The sequence below is a fragment of the Pogoniulus pusillus genome, chromosome 30 (genome assembly GCF_015220805.1).
Source record: "Pogoniulus pusillus isolate bPogPus1 chromosome 30, bPogPus1.pri, whole genome shotgun sequence".
Classification (NCBI taxonomy): Eukaryota; Metazoa; Chordata; class Aves; order Piciformes; family Lybiidae; genus Pogoniulus; species Pogoniulus pusillus.
The window spans coordinates 1,243,124-1,260,841 of record NC_087293.1 but is presented as its reverse complement, the minus strand read 5'-3'; the positions used below and the strand labels follow the sequence as shown (position 1 = coordinate 1,260,841).

At 61.9% G+C, this 17,718-nt stretch overlaps 2 protein-coding genes across 7 annotated transcripts in view; one reads left to right on the top strand and one right to left on the bottom strand.

Annotated features, from left to right (window-relative positions):
* POLE (DNA polymerase epsilon, catalytic subunit) overlaps positions 1-2,045 on the bottom strand; it is a 63,092-nt gene extending 61,047 nt beyond the window's left edge. The window contains exon 1 of the mRNA XM_064169048.1: positions 1,981-2,045. Within this exon, the coding sequence (XP_064025118.1) occupies positions 1,981-2,045 (65 nt within the window). The remainder of the gene's footprint in view (positions 1-1,980) is intronic.
* The window catches only part of AIFM3 (apoptosis inducing factor mitochondria associated 3), a 66,221-nt gene that overhangs the window by 1,958 nt on the left and 46,545 nt on the right, over positions 1-17,718 (top strand). For all 6 annotated transcript variants that reach the window (XR_010307859.1, XM_064168479.1, XM_064168477.1 and 3 more), the window contains exon 2: positions 8,752-8,883. Coding sequence is in view for 5 of the 6 variants with exons in the window: in XM_064168479.1 (XP_064024549.1) it covers positions 8,853-8,883 (31 nt within the window). In the remaining variant the exon portion in view is untranslated. The remainder of the gene's footprint in view (positions 1-8,751; positions 8,884-17,718) is intronic.

Here is a 17,718-nt window from a genome sequence, read left to right as displayed (position 1 = left end):
GAGCAACGAGGTTGGACGAGACCTCCAGGGTCATCCATGGGCTGTGGGACTAAGCCTTGCCCCCCCTGATGCTGTGGCCACACCCGGGCTGGGCTCAGAGTCGGGGGGAGGAAGCTGCTTTCCTTGGCAGGAGCTGGGGCAGGTTGGCTCTGCTGTGCAGACCTCCTGTGGAACTGGAGAGCCCAGTGCTCAGCTGGGCAGCTTCTCCTTGTGGCCCTGGGCCTGGGGCAGCTTTGTCGTGCCCAGGGTGGGGCAGTGGGTGGAGGAGGGAGCCCTGGGTAAGCAGGGAGGGAGGCTGCAGCCATCGCTGGCTGCCTTGGGGCTTGATGGAGTCGCTCTCTGGACGCTGTTGGAGACGGCAGGAAAGTGCCTGTGGGGACCCGTGGGTGTGACTGTGCCCAGGCTACACCTGGAGCCCAGCTGCTGTCACACCAGTGCCAGGGAGAACCAGGCTGGTGCACGGGGGGGCTCTGCTGGCCCCTGCTGTGCTGGGATGGCTCCAAGCTGCTGCCCCTGGAGACTAAGGGAAGGAGATCAGCTGCGGGAGGGAGCTGCTGGGCCTCTGGCCTGAGCCTGTGCTCCTGGCAGGGCTGGGAAGGCATGGCAGGGGCAGTGGGGGGCATGGCAGGGGCAGTGGGGGGCATGACATGGCTCCTGGAGGCCAGGGGGCTGCGCGTGGCAGTGCCTGCTGCACATGGCATTGCAGTGTCTGCTGCACATGGCAGTTCCTGCTGTGCATGGCATTGCAGTGTCTGCTGTGCATGTCAGTGCCTGCTGCACATGGCAGTGCCTGCTGCACATGGCATTGCAGTGCCTGCTGTGCGTGGCAGTGCCTGCTGCACATGGCATTGCAGTGCCTGCTGTGCGTGGCAGTGCCTGCTGCACATGGCATTGCATTGCCTGCTGCACATGGCAGTGCCTGCTGTGCATGGCATTGCATCACCTGCTGCACATGGCAGTGCCCGCTGTGCATGGCATTGCATTGCCTGCTGCACATGGCAGTGCCTGCTGTGCATGGCATTGCATCACCTGCTGCACATGGCAGTGCCTGCTGTGCATGGCATTGCATCACCTGCTGCACATGGCAGTGCCTGCTGTGCATGGCAGTACCTGCTGTGCGTGGCAGTGCCTGCTGCACATGGCATTGCAGTGCCTGCTGCTCATGGCAGTGCCTGCTGTGCATGGCATTGCATCACCTGCTGCACATGGCAGTGCCTGCTGTGCGTGGCAGTGCCTGCTGTGCGTGGCAGTGCCTGCTGTGCATGACATTGCAGTGCCTGCTGCACATGACATTGCAGTGCCTGCTGCTCATGGCAGTGCCTGCTGTGCGTGGCATTGCATCACCTGCTGTGCATGGCAGTGCCTGCTGTGCATGGCATTGCATCACCTGCTGCACATGGCAGTGCCTGCTGTGCATGGCATTGCATTGCCTGCTGCACATGGCAGTGCCTGCTGTGCATGGCAGTACCTGCTGTGCGTGGCAGTGCCTGCTGTGCATGGCATTGCATTGCCTGCTGCAAATAGCAGTGCCTGCTGTGCATGGCATTGAGTTGCCTGCTGCAAATAGCAGTGCCTGCTGTGCATGGCATTGCAGTGCCTGCTGTGCGTGGCAGTGGCTGCTGAGGGGTGAGAAGCCCAGGAGCTGGGGGCTGGGTGTGTCCAGGCTTGGAGAGAGGAAAGTTTTGCTTCCTTGCTTTTGGAGCTGGACTGTGTCCAGAATGAGGGTGGAAAAGCAGCTGAGTGCAGCTGAGGGCCAGAGTGTCTCACCCGGGCAGGTCGCTGCCGACAGGCCCTGGGGACCTTCCTCAGCTGCAGCTGCCTGCTGGGGCAGTGCCCCCAGGCACAAGTGCCTCCTCCACTGCCTCTCTCCTCCAGGCTGTGAGGGCCTTCTCTCAGCCCAGCAATGTTGTGGCAGCTGGCAGGATCTGAGGGTGCAGAGCAGAGGACTGTTGGTGGCAGCCAGTTTAGGTGCCCTGGTACCGAGCAGGGAAGAAAGGACTCTGGCATGGATGCTTCAGAGACAGCTGCGGGTCCAGAGAGGGCATCCTGCCCCTCTGCTCTGCTCAGACCTCACCTGGAGTGCTGCTTCCAGCTCTGGGACCCCACACAGGAGAGACCTGAACCTGCTGGGGAGGCTCCAGAGGAGGCCACAGAGATGCTCAGAGGGCTGGAGCAGCTCTGCTGTGGGCACAGGCTGGCAGAGTTGGGGCTGTGCAGCCTGCAGAGGAGAAGGCTGCAGGCAGAGCTCAGAGCTGCACTGCAGGAGCTGCAGGGGAGCTGCAGGCAGGCTGGGGAGGGACTGCTCAGAAGGGGCTGTGGGCACAGGCCCAGGGCAGTGGTTTGGCAGTGGAGCAGGGCAGAAGTAGGTTGGGCACCAGGAGGGAGCTGTGCCCAGGGAGGGTGTGGAGAGCCTGGCCCAGGCTGCCCAGGGCTGTGCTTGAGGCCCCATCCCTGCAGCCATCCAAGCTCAGCCTTGCTGTGTCCCTGTGCAGCCTGCCCTGGCTGCAGCTGTCCCTGCTGCCTGCAGGGGTGGGCAGGGTGCCCCTGGAGGGTCCCTGCCAGCCCCGTGCCAGCTGTGATGTGTGAATGCCTGGCAGGGGCCTGAGAAGGAAGTCCTGAGCTCTCCCGAGGGTGGTGACACCTCTGAGAGCCCCAAAGCTCTGCACAGTGCCGGTGGCTGTGGGGGCCAAGGTTCCCGGAGGCACAGGGGTGTGTGCAGGGCACAGAGGCAGGCAATGAAGAGAGCACTTTATGGTATGCAGGAGCAGGTAAAAGGCAGCTCGGAGCTGCAGGAGGTTGCCTCAGCAGATCTGTGCTGCAGGTGACCAAAGCAGACAAAGCAGCTGGCACGGGGGTAGAGAAGGGATGCAGGGCACAGCTGGATTCCTCCTCCTGCCACAGCTGGTGCCCAGCAGCGGCAAAGGCCATGCTCAGTGCTGCAGAGGAGGGTGAAAGCCCCCTGGGACCCTTTGCTGATCTGCCCGGGGTGGGGGGGAACTATTTTCCAGCCCCCAGCAGTGTGCCCTGAGCAGGTGAGCAAGACCTGCCCCCTGGCCTGCTGGCACTGCCCTGCCTGCAGGGCACAGCAGCGCTGCCTGGCCCCTTTCCTCCCTGCCCTGGGGGCACCTCAGGGGCTTCCCAGCGAGGCAGAATACTTCACAGGAGACAGAGCTGGGGAAAGAGGTAGCCCTGCCAGTCCCTGCAGGGGGCTGCTGCCTGCTCCTGAGCCCTGAGAGGGTGGCAAGTGCCTGCTGACCCCTGCCATCTGCCAGGGGGCTTGGAGCCTGGCTTGGTGGACCCATGGCAGAGACTGTGCAGGCTTTTGCCCCTGGGAGAGGGAGCAGGTGCAGGCAGTGGTGCCTGCTGAACCTGTTCTCAGCAGGAATGAAGGGGAAGGAGGCTGCCTGAGCACAGGGGCATGGCCTGCCCGGGACACTGAGCCTGGCTGCTGCTGGTGGCAGGATGCTGCCATCGTCCTCTGGGTGCCCTGGGCTGATTGTCCTGTTCTGAGCCTTGGGAACCTGAACTGCAGCCCCAGCGGCCCCAGGGCTGCCTGCAGGCTGGTGCAGGAGGAGGACAGGGCAGTGCAGGGGGTGCAGCTGTGGGAGGACCTCATTACTGCCTGCAGCTGCCTGCAGAGAGGCTGTAGCCAGCTGGGGTTGGGCTCTGCTGCCAACAGGGCAAGGGGACACAGCCTCAGGATGTGCCAGGGCAGGTCTAGGCTGGATGTGAGGAGGAAGTTGCTGGCAGAGAGAGTGATTGGCATTGGAATGGGCTGCCCAGGGAGGTGGTGCAGTGCCCATCCCTGGAGGTGCTGAAGCCAAGCCTGGCTGGGGCACTGAGTGCCATGGTCTGGTTGGTTGGGCAGGGCTGGGTGCTAGGTTGGGCTGGGGGAGCTTGGAGCTCTCTGCCAGCCTGCTTGGTTCTGTGGTTCTCTGAGGTGGGGCTGTGGCCCTGCACAGCCTTGAGGCTCTGGGGTTGCAGGCCCCTGGGGCCAAGGTGTTTGCTGTGCTGGTAGCCACAGCCAGGCTGCCTGGCAGCTGGCAACTGCTTCAGCATCTTTGCTTCTCCCTCCTCAGGGCCCATGGCACAGCCTCAGTGCAGCCTCCCTTCTCTGAGAGCAAGCAGCAGGCTGGCACCAGAGCCTCTGCCCCCTCTGGCCTCACCCCCAGCCCTTCTGGGGGGAGGTCCCTTCAGGCGTTGGGAGTCCCAGGGAGCAGAGGCAAGAGGTGGGGCTGGGGCTTGAGAGGAGGGGCTCAGGGGGGTGGCAGGACCCTGTCTCAGGGGAATCTGTGTGGGGGACTGGGGAGAGGTAGCACTGGGCTTGGGATGGGCACCTGCACTGGGCACAAGGGAAGGAGGTGAGAAGCAGCAGCAGCCTCCTCCCCACTTCTGCCCTTGGTGGCTCCCAGGACTGACTTGGGCAGGGCTGGCAGGGAGGGTGATGCCTCTAACAAGGGGAGGGCACAGCCAGAAGCTCTGTGAGGGGGTCTGGAGGGGCCAGGAGAGGCCAGAGGGGCAGCTGCTGCCCATGTGCACCAGGACTGCCTTCCACAGCAGCTGAGCCACAGCAGTGAGCAGTGTCATGAGTGTGTCTGTGCTCAGGGCTCCGCGTGGTGAGGTCCCCAGCTGCAGCTAGCTTGGGTTGCAGACTGCTCTGGGAGGTGCCCATGTCACTGGGCATCAGTGCTCAGACACGTGCCAGGGTGGCACAAGGTTCCAGGCAGGCATCACAGAGCTGCCTGCAGCGCTCAGGAGGAGCAGCAGCCTGGGGCTCAGCAGCAAGCAGAGAGGTGAATCAGCACCACCAGCACCATGCCATGGATGGGAGCCATCCAGAGGGGCTTGGGCAGGCTGCAGAGGTGGCTGAGGAGAGCCTCGGGAGGTTCAGCCAGGCAGAGTGCAAGGTCCTGCCCCTGGGTCAGGGCAAGCCTCGGTACCAGTGCCAAGTGGTGTCCCTCAGGGGTCCCTGCTGGGACCTGAGCTGTTTGCTGTTGTCAGTGCTGCAGGCAGTGGGGTCGAGGCACCAGCAGCAGTGTGCAGATGGCACCAGCTGAGTGGTGCTGCCGACATGCCAGAGGGACAGGATGGCATCCAGAGGGCCCTGGACAAGCTGCAGAGGTGGGCACAGGTGAACCTCCTGAGGTCCAACAAGAGCAAGAGCAGAGCCCTGCACCTGGGCCAGAACAATCCTCAGTGCCAGTGCAGGCTGGGGCAGGAGGAGAGAGAAAGCAGCCCTGAGGGGAGGCACTTGGGGGTGCTGGTGGGGGAGAAGCTGGGCAGGAGCCAGCAGTGGGCACTGGCAGCACAGCAGGCCAAGGGCAGCCTGGGCTGCACCCAGAGCAGTGTGGGCAGAGCTGCAGAGAGGAGCTCCTGCCCCTCTGCTCTGCTCTGCTCTGCTCTGCTCTGCTCTGGGGAGAGCTCAGCTGCAGGGCTGGGGGCAGCTGTGGGAGCCCAGCACAAGAGAGACCTGAACCTGCTGCAGAGGCTCCAGAGGAGGCCACAGAGATGCTCAGAGGGCTGGAGCAGCTCTGCTGTGGGCACAGGCTGGCAGAGTTGGGGCTGTGCAGCCTGGAGAACTCTTCAGGCAGACCTTAGAGAGCAACCTTCCAGTGCCTGCAGGGGCTGAAGGAGAGCTGGGGAGGGACTGTGGACAAGGGCTGGGAGTGGCAGGATGGGGGAGAATGGATTGGAGCTTGAGGAGGGCAGATTGAGAGTGGAGGTGAGGGGAGAGGTTGTGGAGAATGAGGGTGGGAGACGCTGGCACAGGTTGGGGGTGGTGAGAGCCTGGCACAGGTTTCCCAGGGAGGTTGTGGAGCACAGAAGCACCCAATGTGATCTTCGATCACATTGGGTGCTTCTGTGCTCCACAACCTCCCTGGAGGTGCTCAGGGTAGCTCCAGGAGTGCAGAAATGTGCCCTGCCTTGGAGGTCTGTGGGTGGCTGAGCCAACCCCAGCAGATCCTGTGCCCCAGCAGGGCCCCAGGGACACCACTGGTGGGCAAATGGGAAGTGTGCCTGAGGGTATGGGCACAGAATGCAGGCTCTGAGCTGCAAACAATGCCAGGCCATCACGGGAGGGTGGCTGCTGATGAGGGGCAGGGCTCAGACATTCCTCACAAAGTGCCCTGCAGAAGTAGCCAGAGCAAGCCTCAGGCTGCCCCCATGGCCCCTGGGCTGCCTGGCACCACCTCTGGGAGGCTTGGGAGAGGATGGAGCCACCCTTCTGCCACCTTCCCAGGCGGTTGGGGGGGGTCCTGTTGTGCTCCCCTCGGCATGAGCAGCATCCCCAGGGCTTGCTCTGGTGCTGCCTGGAAGGTCCTGTGGGCTCAGTGCCCACCTAGAGGCAGGGATCTGCTGGGGAGAGTCCAGCAGAGGCTGTGAGGATGCTGAAGGGCCTGGAACAGCTCTGGCAGGGAGGAAGGCTGAGAGCCCTGGGGCTGCTTAGCCTGCAGAGGAGAAGGCTGAGAGGGGACCTGAGCAATGTCTGTCACTAGCTGAGGGCTGGGGGGCAGGGTGAAGGTGCCAGGCTCTGCCTGGGGGTGCCCAGGGCCAGCACAAGGCCCAAGAGGGCTAAGGTGGGAGCCAGGAAGTTGGAGGTGAGGCTGAGGAGAAAGTTGTTTGTTGTGAGGGTGCTGGAGCCTGGAGCAGGCTGCCCAGAGAGGCTGTGGAGTCTCCTGCTCTGGAGCCTTGCCAAGCCCCCCTGGCTGTGCTGTGTGTGCCCTGCCCTGGGTGCCCTGCTCTGGCTGCTCTCTGAGCTCCCTCCCAGGCTCTGCTATTAAAGACTCAGCAAAGCCTGCTCCAGCTTAGCAGAGCTTTTGGGTTGCCTCTGGGTGGGCAGTGGGAATTGGCTGCTGTGCAGCTCTGCCAGGCTGCTGCCTGCCTCTGCTCTCTGCTCCCCCTGGCACCGCTCCCTGCTCCCTGGCACCTTCTGCTCTCAGGCATCTCCCCTCGGTAGGAGCTCACTTCGGTGCAGCTTTGCTTTCCCTTCTGGCCTGATGCTGAGGACATCCTGGGCTTGTCCCTGCAGCTCATCCTCTGCCCCTTGCTCCTCTGGCACTCACCTCCCAGCTGGGTCTTTGCCAGCCTCTGCCTGGTGTTCTCTTGCCTGCATTGCCCTCCGGGGCTTGAGGCTCCCTGAGAAGGATCCTTCCCCCTCCTCGGGGTGCTGCCAGGGAGGTGGTAGAAGCTGCATCCCTGGGGACGTTCCAGGGCAGGTCTGAGGCTCTGGCAAACCTGCTCCAGTTGCAGCTGTCCCTGCTGAGCGCCAGGGGCTGGACCGGGAGGCTCTTAAATGTTCCTTCCACCCCCCCCGCGGGTTATGGTTCTGATTCCTTGGATGCTCTTCCTCCTGTGAGACTCCTCAAGTGGCTCAGGCTGGAAGGGAGCTCAGAGAGCATCTCCTGCATCCTCCTGCTGCAGGCAGGGGCAGCTCTCAGCTGGGCTTGGCTGCTCCAGGCCTCACCCAGCCTGGCCTTGAGCACCCCCAGGCAGGAGGCAGCCACAGCCTCCCTGGGCAGCCCATGCCAGAGGCTCAGCAGCCTCACACTGCACAGCTTCTGCCTCAGCTCCACTCTCCCCCTGCTCTGCCTCAGCTCCAAACCATTGCCCTGGGCCTGCCTCACACCCCCCCAGGCCTGCTCCTTGGAGGTGTAACTGGGTGAGTTTGAGACCTCCCTACCTGAGTGTCTGAGAGCCTCCCAGCAGGGGCACAGCAGGGCAGGGGCTGGCAAGGAGCTCCACTGAGCATCCAGCCCAAGCCCTTGCTTGAGCAGGGGCACCCAGGGCAGGGCACACAGCAGCGCAGCCAGGAAGGGCTCCTGGGGGGCTCCACAGCCAGTCTGGGCACTGCCACAGGGCTCAGGCACCCTCCCCGTGGAGCTGCACCCAGCAGAAGGTCACCCTGGCACCACACGTTCCCCCTGGCACCACACGTTCCCCCTGGCACCACACGTTCCCCCTGGCACCACATGTTCCCCCTGGCACCACATGTTCCCCCTGGCACCACATGTTCCCCCTGGCACCTGGGGCACAGGGACTTGGACCCATCTCCGTGCCCTGCTCTGCTGGTGCAGGCAGCAGCTCTCCTCCCCTGCCTGTGGCACCCAGCTCTGCCTGCAGCACCTACCCCCTGCCTGCAGCACCTACCCCCTGCCTGCACCACCCAGCCCTGCCTGCAGCACCTACCCCCTGCCTGCAGCACCTATTCCCTGCCTGCAGCACCTCTCCCTTGCCTGCAGCACCTACTCCCTGCCTGCAGCACCTATTCCCTGCCTGCAGCACCTATTCCCTGCCTGCAGCACCTACTCCCTGCCTGCAGCACCCAGCCCCTGCCTGCAGCACCTCCCCCCTGCCTGCGGCACCCAGCCCTGCCTGCAGCACCTATTCCCTGCCTGCAGCACCTCTCCCTTGCCTGCAGCACCTACTCCCTGCCTGCAGCACCTACTCCCTGCCTGCAGCACCTATTCCCTGCCTGCAGCACCTATTCCCTGCCTGCAGCACCTACTCCCTGCCTGCAGCACCCAGCCCCTGCCTGCAGCACCTACCCCCTGCCTGCGGCACCCAGCCCTGCCTGCAGCACCTATTCCCTGCCTGCAGCACCTCTCCCTTGCCTGCAGCACCTACTCCCTGCCTGCAGCACCCAGCCCCTGCCTGCAGCACCTACCCCCTGCCTGCGGCACCCAGCCCTGCCTGCAGCACCCAGCCCCTGCCTGTCCTCCTTCCCACGGAGCTTTTCTCCTCCCCCTGCAGGTTGTGCCCCACGCCTGGAGCCCAGCCCTGCCTGGGGCTGGCCATGCCAGGCGGTGCCGGTGCCCTGGCCCAGCTGCCCGCTGCCCGTCCCGCCCGGCGCCATGGGAGGATGCTTCTCCAAGCCCAAGCCAGGTGAGTGCCCTGCCCCCGCCTGCCTCCCCGCGGGTGCCAGCCGGGAATGTGAATGCTCAGCTCCCGCGGGGAGGATCAGCAGCGCTCAGCCCCCACGTCCCTCGGGCAGGCAGGGGGGGGGCTGCTGGGCAGGCTACGGGAGGGCTCAGCACACAGCCTGCAGCTCCATCCCAACGCCTGCTGCAGCTCTTCCCCATCTCACCCTACACATCACAGCTGGCACTGGGCTGGCAGGGACCCTCCGAGGGCATCCTGCCCACCCCTGCAGGCAGCAGGGACAGCTGCAGCCAGGGCAGGCTGCACAGGGACACAGCAAGGCTGAGCTTGGATGGCTGCAGGGATGGGGCCTCAAGCACAGCCCTGGGCAGCCTGGGCCAGGCTCTCCACACCCTCCCTGGCCACAACTCCCTCCTGGTGCCCAACCTCCCTCTGCCCTGCTCCACTGCCAAACCACTGCCCTGGGCCTGTGCCCACAGCCCCTTCTGAGCAGTCCCTCCCCACCCTGCCTGCAGCTCCCCTGCAGCTCCTGCAGTGCAGCTCTGAGCTCTGCCTGCAGCCTTCTCCTGTGCAGGCTGCACAGCCCCAACTCTGCCAGCCTGTGCCCACAGCAGAGCTGCTTCCCCTCCTCCATCTGCTCACACCCCTAGCACCCTCCCTGGCTCTGCTTCCCCGTGGTGCCTGGCAGCAGAGCTGTCCCCATCCTGTGCCACCGTGGGGCTGTGTGACAGCTGTCCCTGGACAGACCTGTGTGGCTCCAGCATCTTCTTTCTGTGGCTGTGCCACTCTCTGGCCAGCCCTTAAATCTGTCCCAGCTGGAAGAGGGTGCCCAGGGAAGGAGCAGCACCACCTGCTGCTTGATTCCTTGGTGCTTGCCCAGTCCCAGCAGCCTGGCCAAGTCCTGAGGCTGCTCTGCCCTCTGGGTTTGCTTTTCTGGCTGGAGCTTGCCTCGAGTGCATTGCTCCCGGTGGGGAAAAGCAGCTGTAGGCACCTGGGCGTGCAGGATGCTCCCCTTGCCCTGCCTGCTCCTGCCACAGCTGGCCACGGTGGGCTCCCTGCTCTGCAGCCTGGCAAAGGTGGGCACAGGGAGATGGGTGTGGAAGTGCCGACACCAAGCCCTGCTGGCAACGTGGGCATGAGGCCTCCAGGGGCCCCCCCAGCCAGCAGCACCTGCACCACCCCAGAGCTGCTGCACACAGAGCAGTGCTGCTGCCTGGAGCTGGCCTGGGGCAGAGCTCCCATCCTGCAGCTTGCCCTGGGCACGTAGAGGGCAGCTGAAGGAGGACCCTGTCTGGTTAGCTGCCTGTGCCCGAGGGCGAGGGAGACCCGAGAGTGGCACTGACCTGCCAGGTCCTAGCCCCTGTGGGTGGAGATTTCCTCTGGGCACCTTTAATTGGCCATTTGTCTTTATTGCCCCAGGCAGCAGGGGAGGTCGAGACTGAAGCTTAGGAAGGTGATGTGGGAGGGGAGGCACTGGCACAGGCTGCCCAGAGAGGCTGTGCATGTCCCCTCCCTCGGGGTGGTGTTCAAGGCCAGGCTGGATGAGTCCTTGAGCAACCTGGAATAAGTAGGAGGTGTCCCTGCCCATGGGCAGGATCTGGGTGAGCTTTAAAGTGGAATTCAGAGCTGATCCTTAAGGTCCCTTCCAGAGCTGATCCTTAAGGTCCCTTCCAGAGCTGATCCTTAAGGTCCCTTCCAGAGCTGATCTTTAAGGTCCCTTCCAACCCAGTCCATCTGCAACCTGAAATTCAGAGCTGATCTTTAAGATCCCTTCCAGAGGTGATCTTTAAGGTCCCTTCAACCCAATCCATTTTCAGCCTGAAATTCAGAGCTGATCTTTAAGGTCCCTTCCAGAGCAGATCCTTAAGGTCCCTTCCAGAGCTGATCTTTAAGGTCCCTTCCAGAGCTGATCCTTAAGGTCCCTTCCAGAGCTGATCTTTAAGGTCCCTTCCAGAGCTGATCTTTAAGGTCCCTTCCAGAGCTGATCCTTAAGGTCCCTTCCAGAGCTGATCTTTAAGGTCCCTTCCAACCCAGTCCATCTGCAACCTGAAATTCAGAGCTGATCTTTAAGGTCCCTTCCAGAGGTGATCTTTAAGGTCCCTTCAACCCAATCCATTTTCAGACTGAAATTCAGAGCTGATCCTTAAGGTCCCTCCCAGAGGTGAACTTTAAGGTCCCATCCAGAGGTGATCCTTAAGGTCCCTTCCACAGCTGATCCTTAAGGTCCCTTCCACAGCTGATCTTTAAGATCCCTTCCAACCCAATCTATTTTCACCCTGAAATTCAGAGCTGATCTTTAAGGTCCCTTCCGGAGCTGATCCTTAAGGTCCCTTCCAACCCAATCCATTTTCACCTTGAAATTCAGAGCTGATCTTTAAGGTCTCTTCCAGAGATGATCCTTAAGATCCCTTCCAACCCAATCTATTTTCACCCTGAAATTCAGAGCTGATCTTTAAGGTCTCTTCCAGATCTGATCCTTAAGATCCCTTCCAACCCAATCCATTTTCACCTTGAAATTCAGAGCTGATCTTTAAGGTCTCTTCCAGAGATGATCCTTAAGATCTCTTCCAGAGGTGAACTTTAAGGTCCCTTCCAAAGCTGATCTTTAAGGTCCCTTCCCACCCAATCCATTTTCAGCCTGAAATTCAGAGCTGATCTTTAAGGTCCCTTCCAGAGCTGATCCTTAAGGTCCCTTCCAGAGCTGATCTTTAAGGTCCCTTCCAGAGCTGATCCTTAAGGTCCCTTCAACCCAATCCATTTTCAGCCTGAAATTCAGAGCTGATCCTTAAGGTCCCTCCCGGAGGTGAACTTTAAGGTCCCATCCAGAGGTGATCCTTAAGGTTCCTTCCAGAGCTGCTCTTTTAGGTCCCTTCTAACCCAATCCATTTTCAGCCTGAAATTCAGAGCTGATCCTTAAGGTCCCTTCCAGAGCTGATCCTTAAGGTCCCTTCCAGAGCTGATCCTTAAGGTCCCTTCCAGAGCTGCTCTTTTAGGTCCCTTCTAACTCAATCCATTTTCAGCCTGAAATTCAGAGCTGATCCTTAAGGTCCCTTCCAGAGCTGATCCTTAAGGTCCCTTCCAGAGCTGATCTTTAAGGTCCCTTCCAACCCAGTCCATCTGCAACCTGAAATACAGAGCTGATGCTTAAGGTCCCATCCAGAGCTGATCCTTAAGGTCCCTTCCAGAGCTGATCCTTAAGGTCCCTTCCAGAGCTGATCCTTAAGGTCCCTTCCAGAGCTTCTCTTTAAGGTCCCTTCCAGAGCTTCTCTTTAAGGTCCCTTCCAGAGCTGCTCTTTTAGGTCCCTTCCAACCCAATCCATTTGCAACCTGAAATTCAGAGATGACCTTTTAAGGTCCCTTCCAACCCAACCTTTGGTTGGGTTGGAAGGGACCTTAAAAGGTCATCTCTGAATGTCAGGTTGAAGGCCTTGAGAAGCCCAAGGGGTGCCAGCAGCAGCAAGTGAGGTCCTTCTGCTTTGGCTTTGCCAGGCCCAAGGAAGGCAGAAAGCAAAGCTTGTGCCCTGCTGCTGGGGACCCTTTTAGGCTCTGTGGCTCTGCACTTCTCTTTCCCTACGCCCCAGCCCTGCTCCTGACCTGCTTTGGAATGTTTTAACGAGTGACAACAACACATCCAGGGGCTAAATGCCTTTGTTGACTGAACTCTGCTGGCAGCTCGGCTTGGTTTTGCTTAGCATCAGCACAATTGTGTTTAGCCTCGGCCCTGGTGGAGCCTGAGGAGCTCTCTGCAGGCACAGCGCTGGAGCTGCAGGGTTGGGCTGGGGGGGGCGGGGGGGGGTGGGGGTTGTTTTTTTCCCCATGCAGGGCTGGATTTGCATAGGCTAAGTGCCTGAACATCCTCATCCTGCAGCTAAAGCAGCTCTGAGGCTTCATTAGAGCTCTTCAAAGAGCTCTCCACCAGCACTTCCCCAGCCCCCAGCTGACTGCGGAGCTTCCTCCCCCCCCCAGCCCTGCTGCTGCAACCCGCAAAGGCAAAGGAGGTGAACCAGAGGCATCTGCGGGCACCCAAAGAGCTGGCAGGGAGGGCTGGAGGATGAGTTGGCAGCCCCTTGGTGATTGCACCATCACTGCTGGGCTGCTCTAGTTGTAGGAAGCCACCTGGCAGCTGGCAGAGGAGGAGCAAATAGGGCAGGGATGGAGCAGAGCTGTGTCAGAGACTCACGGGAGGGGTTGGGTTGGAAAGGGACCCCAAAGATCACCCAGTGCCAACCCCCCCTGCCATGGGCAGGGACAGCTCTCACCTAGGCTTGGGACACCTCCAGGGAGGTTGTGGAGCACAGAAGCACCCAATGTGATCTTTGATCCTACTCTGTGCTTCTGTGCTCCACAACCTCCCTGGGAAACCTGTGCCAGGCTCTCACCACCCTCAACCTGTGCCAGTGCTTTCAACACGGCCAAAAAATGCACACCAGGTCCTTATCTGCTCCATCACTGTGGGCAGCAGGGACAGGAGGTGCCCATCCCCCTGTGCCCAGCACTGCTGAGGCCACCCCTGGAGTGCTGTGCTCAGCTCTGGGCCCCTGCCTGCAGGAAGGACACTGAGGGGCTGCAGCCTGTGCAGAGCAGGGCAGCCAGGCTGGAGAAGGGCCTGGAGCAGCTGGGGCTGAGGAGAGGCTGAGGGAGCTGGGGGTGTGCAGGCTGCAGCAGAGGAGGCTGAGGGCAGAGCAGCAGAGGCAATGGTTGCAAGGTGCCCCAGGGCAGGCTCAGGCTGCAGCTCAGGAACTCTCTGTGGCCTGGAAGGGCTCTCAAAGCTTGGCCCAGGCTGCCCAGGGCAGTGCTGCAGTGCCCAGCCCTGGAGGGGCTGCAGCAGCTGTGGCCCTGGTGCTGAGGGGCAGGGGTCAGAGGTGCCCCTGCAGGGCTGGGGCAGGGCTGGCAGGGCTCTGCCCAGCAGCTCTGTGCTGTGGCTCTGTGATCTTCCTCTGTCCAAGGGAGGCCTTCAGCCCCCCCAGCACTGCACACACACACTCAGTGCTGCCTGGCAGGAGGACCTGAGGAGCAGACCACTGCTACAAGAGCTTTGTGGGGGTTGGGTCCTGTGCCAGCACTTCACTCTGCTGGCCGTGCCCGAGGCAGCCCCGTGCCAGGCTGCAGCAGCAGCTCCTGAGCCTGCCCTGCTGCTGGGATGGTTCGGTGGAGCTGCTGCTCAGCAGCACTCTGCTGCTGCTGCCTGCACTGCTGCAGTCCTCTGCTGCCAGGGCCTCTGCCCCGGCCCCACTGCTCTGCCTCTGCACTGTGCCAGGGTGCCTGAGGCAAGGAGCTGCCAGCTGGCACCGCGGGGGATGCCAGCACCCACTGCCATCCAGGCCAGGATGGCAGGCAAGGGGAACCAGAGTGTGCCAGCGAGCTGCAGCTGCCCTGTCTGCACTGGCATGGCAGAGGGCTTGTGGCACCTCTGCACTGGCATGGCAGAGGGCTTGTGGCACCTCTGCACTGGCATGGAGAGGGTTTGTGGCACCTCTGCACTGGCATGGCAGAGGGCTTGTGGCACCTCTGCACTGGCATGGAGAGGGTTTGTGGCACCTCTGCACTGGCATGGCAGAGGGCTTGTGACAGCTCTGCACTGGCATGGCAAAGGGCTTGTGGCACCTCTGCATTGGCATGGAGAGGGTTTGTGGCACCTCTGCACTGGCATGGCAGAGGGCTTGTGGCACCTCTGCACTGGCATGGAGAGGGTTTGTGGCACCTCTGCACTGCAATGGCAGAGGGTTTGTGACTGTAATCTGCAGTTGGGATTCTTTCTCTTTGCCCTCTGCTGGGCTCAGTGCCTGAGGCTGGGGCAGGGCAGCACAGCCCATCTGTGGGTGAGCTTTGCCCTCAGGCTGGGCGAGGCACTTGGCCCTGAGCAGGGCCATGTCCCCTGGCAGGGATGCTGCTGGCTGTGGGCGCTGTGCTCTGAGAGTCACAGCCTGGCTCAGGTCGGAAGGAGCCTCAGAGGTCATCTGCTGCAGCCCCCTGCCGTGGGCACGGTGTGCTCCATCTGGCTGGCAGCCTTCCTGCAGGGCCCCTCCTCCTCCTCCGTGCTGAGGCTGCCCCCGCTCAGAGCGCTGCAAGCAGCAGAGCCCAGCAGGCAGCTCAGGCAGGGCACAGCTGGGCAGAGCAGGGCATGGCTGCCCCAGCACCCTGCCAGCCTCTGCTCGCAGAGGGGGCCTGGGGCAGGCAGCACAGCAGCCCCACGGCTGCCAGCTCCATTCACCTGGACTCGGATCTGGGAGCTGTGCCCAGGCAGAGGCACAGGCAAAGCCCCCAGGGCCTGGGCAAAGAATGGCCCTTGGGATGCTGGGGGGCAGAGAGCCACAGAAGGGCTCAGGCTGGAGGAGACCTCAGAGAGCATCTCCTGCAACCTCCTGCCAGGGCAGGGACAGCTCTCAGCTGGGCTTGGCTGCTCCAGGCCTCACCCAGCCTGGCCCTGAGCACCCCCAGGCAGGAGGCAGCCACAGCCTCCCTGGGCAGCCCATGCCAGAGGCTCAGCAGCCTCACACTGCACAGCTTCTGCCTCAGCTCCACTCTCCCCCTGCTCTGCCTCAGCTCCAAACCATTGCCCTGGGCCTGCCTCACACCCCCTCAGCACAAGTCCCTCTGCAGCCTCCCTGCAGGAGCCCTTCAGCTCTTGGCAGCAGCTCTGAGCTGCCCCTGGAGCCTTCTGCCCTGCAGGCTGCACCCCCCCAGCTCCCTCAGCCTGTGCCCACAGCAGAGCTGCTCCAGCCCTGCCAGCATCTCTGTGGCCTCCTCTGGCCTCAGCAAGCTCTGGATGTGCTCAGAGCTCCCAGCACTGCTCCCACCTGAACCCTGGGGCAAATGGTAGCATTGGGTGCAGTGCAGAGCCTGGAGCAGAGGCTGTGCTGAGCAGCTCTGTGAGCTGGGGGGGAGCTGCCTGGGTGTGATGGTTTGGGGGTTACCCCGCCCCCCCACACTTTTGAATTTGCCCCAGCTAACTCAGACGGACCCTGGGAATATAGATGAAGCAATTTATTTACAGCTAGCAGAATTTACAAGCAGCTATTTACAATATATACAGTTATATACAATTATATACAGAAATATACAAAGGATAAACAATACAAAAGCACAACTCCCCTCCCAGAAACCTGAGTCCCCAGGAGGGGCTTTCAAACCACCCCAACACCTCCCCCCGGCCCTCTCAACCTTACCCCAGTTCTCAGGAAGAAAAGAGGTGCAGCCAAGAGGTTAGGGAGCAAGGTTAGTAGGAGCAGGGTTAATGAGATGTGACCAGGTCTAAGGCCAAAGCAAGAGAGAGAAACAAAATGGAGAAAAAGTCTTTCTTCTTCCCAGAGTTCTCAGCGTGACTGTGAGAGAAGTTGACATCAATTGTTTTTATTTCACTGCCTGTTATCTAGTTCTTTTACCAAAACATTCTAGCTTGCTTCAAACTAGCACACTGGGGGTGGGGGTTGGGCAGTGGCAGTGCAAAGGTGCCCTGGATGTGTGCTGGTAGCACCTGAACCACAGCACCATGGAGGCACTGTGGTGGGAAAGGACCTCTGAGGGCACAGAGCCCAACCATCATGCCCCCCCCCAAGGCTGGGGCTGCCTCATGCCCCCCAGCACCTCGGCTTGGAGCCTGAGACACCTGCAGGGATGGGCATTGGGCCACTGCCCTGGGCAGGCTGTGCCAAGCTTTGAGCACCCTCACACTGAAGGAGTTCCTTCTGCTGCCCAGCCTCAGTCTCCCCTCTGGTGCACCCTGAGGCCTCTTGTGCTGTCCCTTGATGCCAGCTCCTGTAGCACAGCTCCAGCCCTCCCCTGCTGCTCCTCCACACCTCTGTGTGTGCCTGGGCACAGCTGCAGAGCAGGGAGCACAGAGCCACATCTGGGCACATCTGCAGCTGTGTGGCAGTGCTGCTGGCAGCACAGGGCAAGCAGCACAGCTGCATCCTGGTCTTGGGAGGGACCCTCAGAGCTCCTCTTGTCCCAGCCCCCTGCACCCAGCAGGGAGAAGCTGTGGCCCATGGCACAGAGGGACTCTTTGGTGGCTCAAGGGTGGCTGATGGCCAGGCCCAGAGAGTGCTGGCAGTGCAGTTAGCTGCTGCTGGTGGCTGGCACCAGTGGGGTGCCCCAGGGCTGTGCTGGGGCCAGTGCTGGTGAGCATCCTGAGCAATGGTACCCAGGCACCCTCAGTACCTCTGCAGGTGGCACCCAGCTGGGTGGCAGAGCTGATCTGCTGGAGGGTAGGAGGCTCTGCAGAGGGCTCTGGCCAGGCTGGATCCATGGGATGAGGCCAATGGGATCAGGTTCAAGGCCAAGTGCTGGGCCCTGCCCTTGGGGCACAACAACCCCAGGGAGGCTGCAGGCTGGGGGCAGAGTGGCTCAAACTGCCCAGCAGAGAAGGGCCTGGGGGTGCTGGGTGGCAGCAGCTGGAGATGAGCCAGCAGTGCCCAGCTGGGCAAGAAGGGCACCAGCAGCCTGGCCAAAAGCAGTGTGGGCAGCAGTGTGGGCACTGATGGTGCCCCTGTAACTGGGCTCTGGTGGGGCACAGCCTGAGCACTGGGTGCAGTTCTGGGCACCACTGCACAGGAAAGACATTGAGGAGCTGGAAGGTGTCCAGAGAAGGGCAGTGAGGCTGGGGAGGGGTTTGGAGGAGCAGCTGAGGGAGCTGGGGGGGTGCAGCCTGGAGGAGAGGAGGCTGAGGGAGAGCTCCTTGCTCTCTGCAGCTGCCTGAGGGGAGGCTGCAGTGAGGCTGGGGCTGGGCTCTGCCCCCAGGTAAGCAGAGACAGGAGCAGAGGAGATGGCTGAGGCTGTGCCAGGGGAGGGGGAGGTTGGGGATGAGGCTGCAGGAGTGGTCTGGGGCTGGCAGAGGCTGCC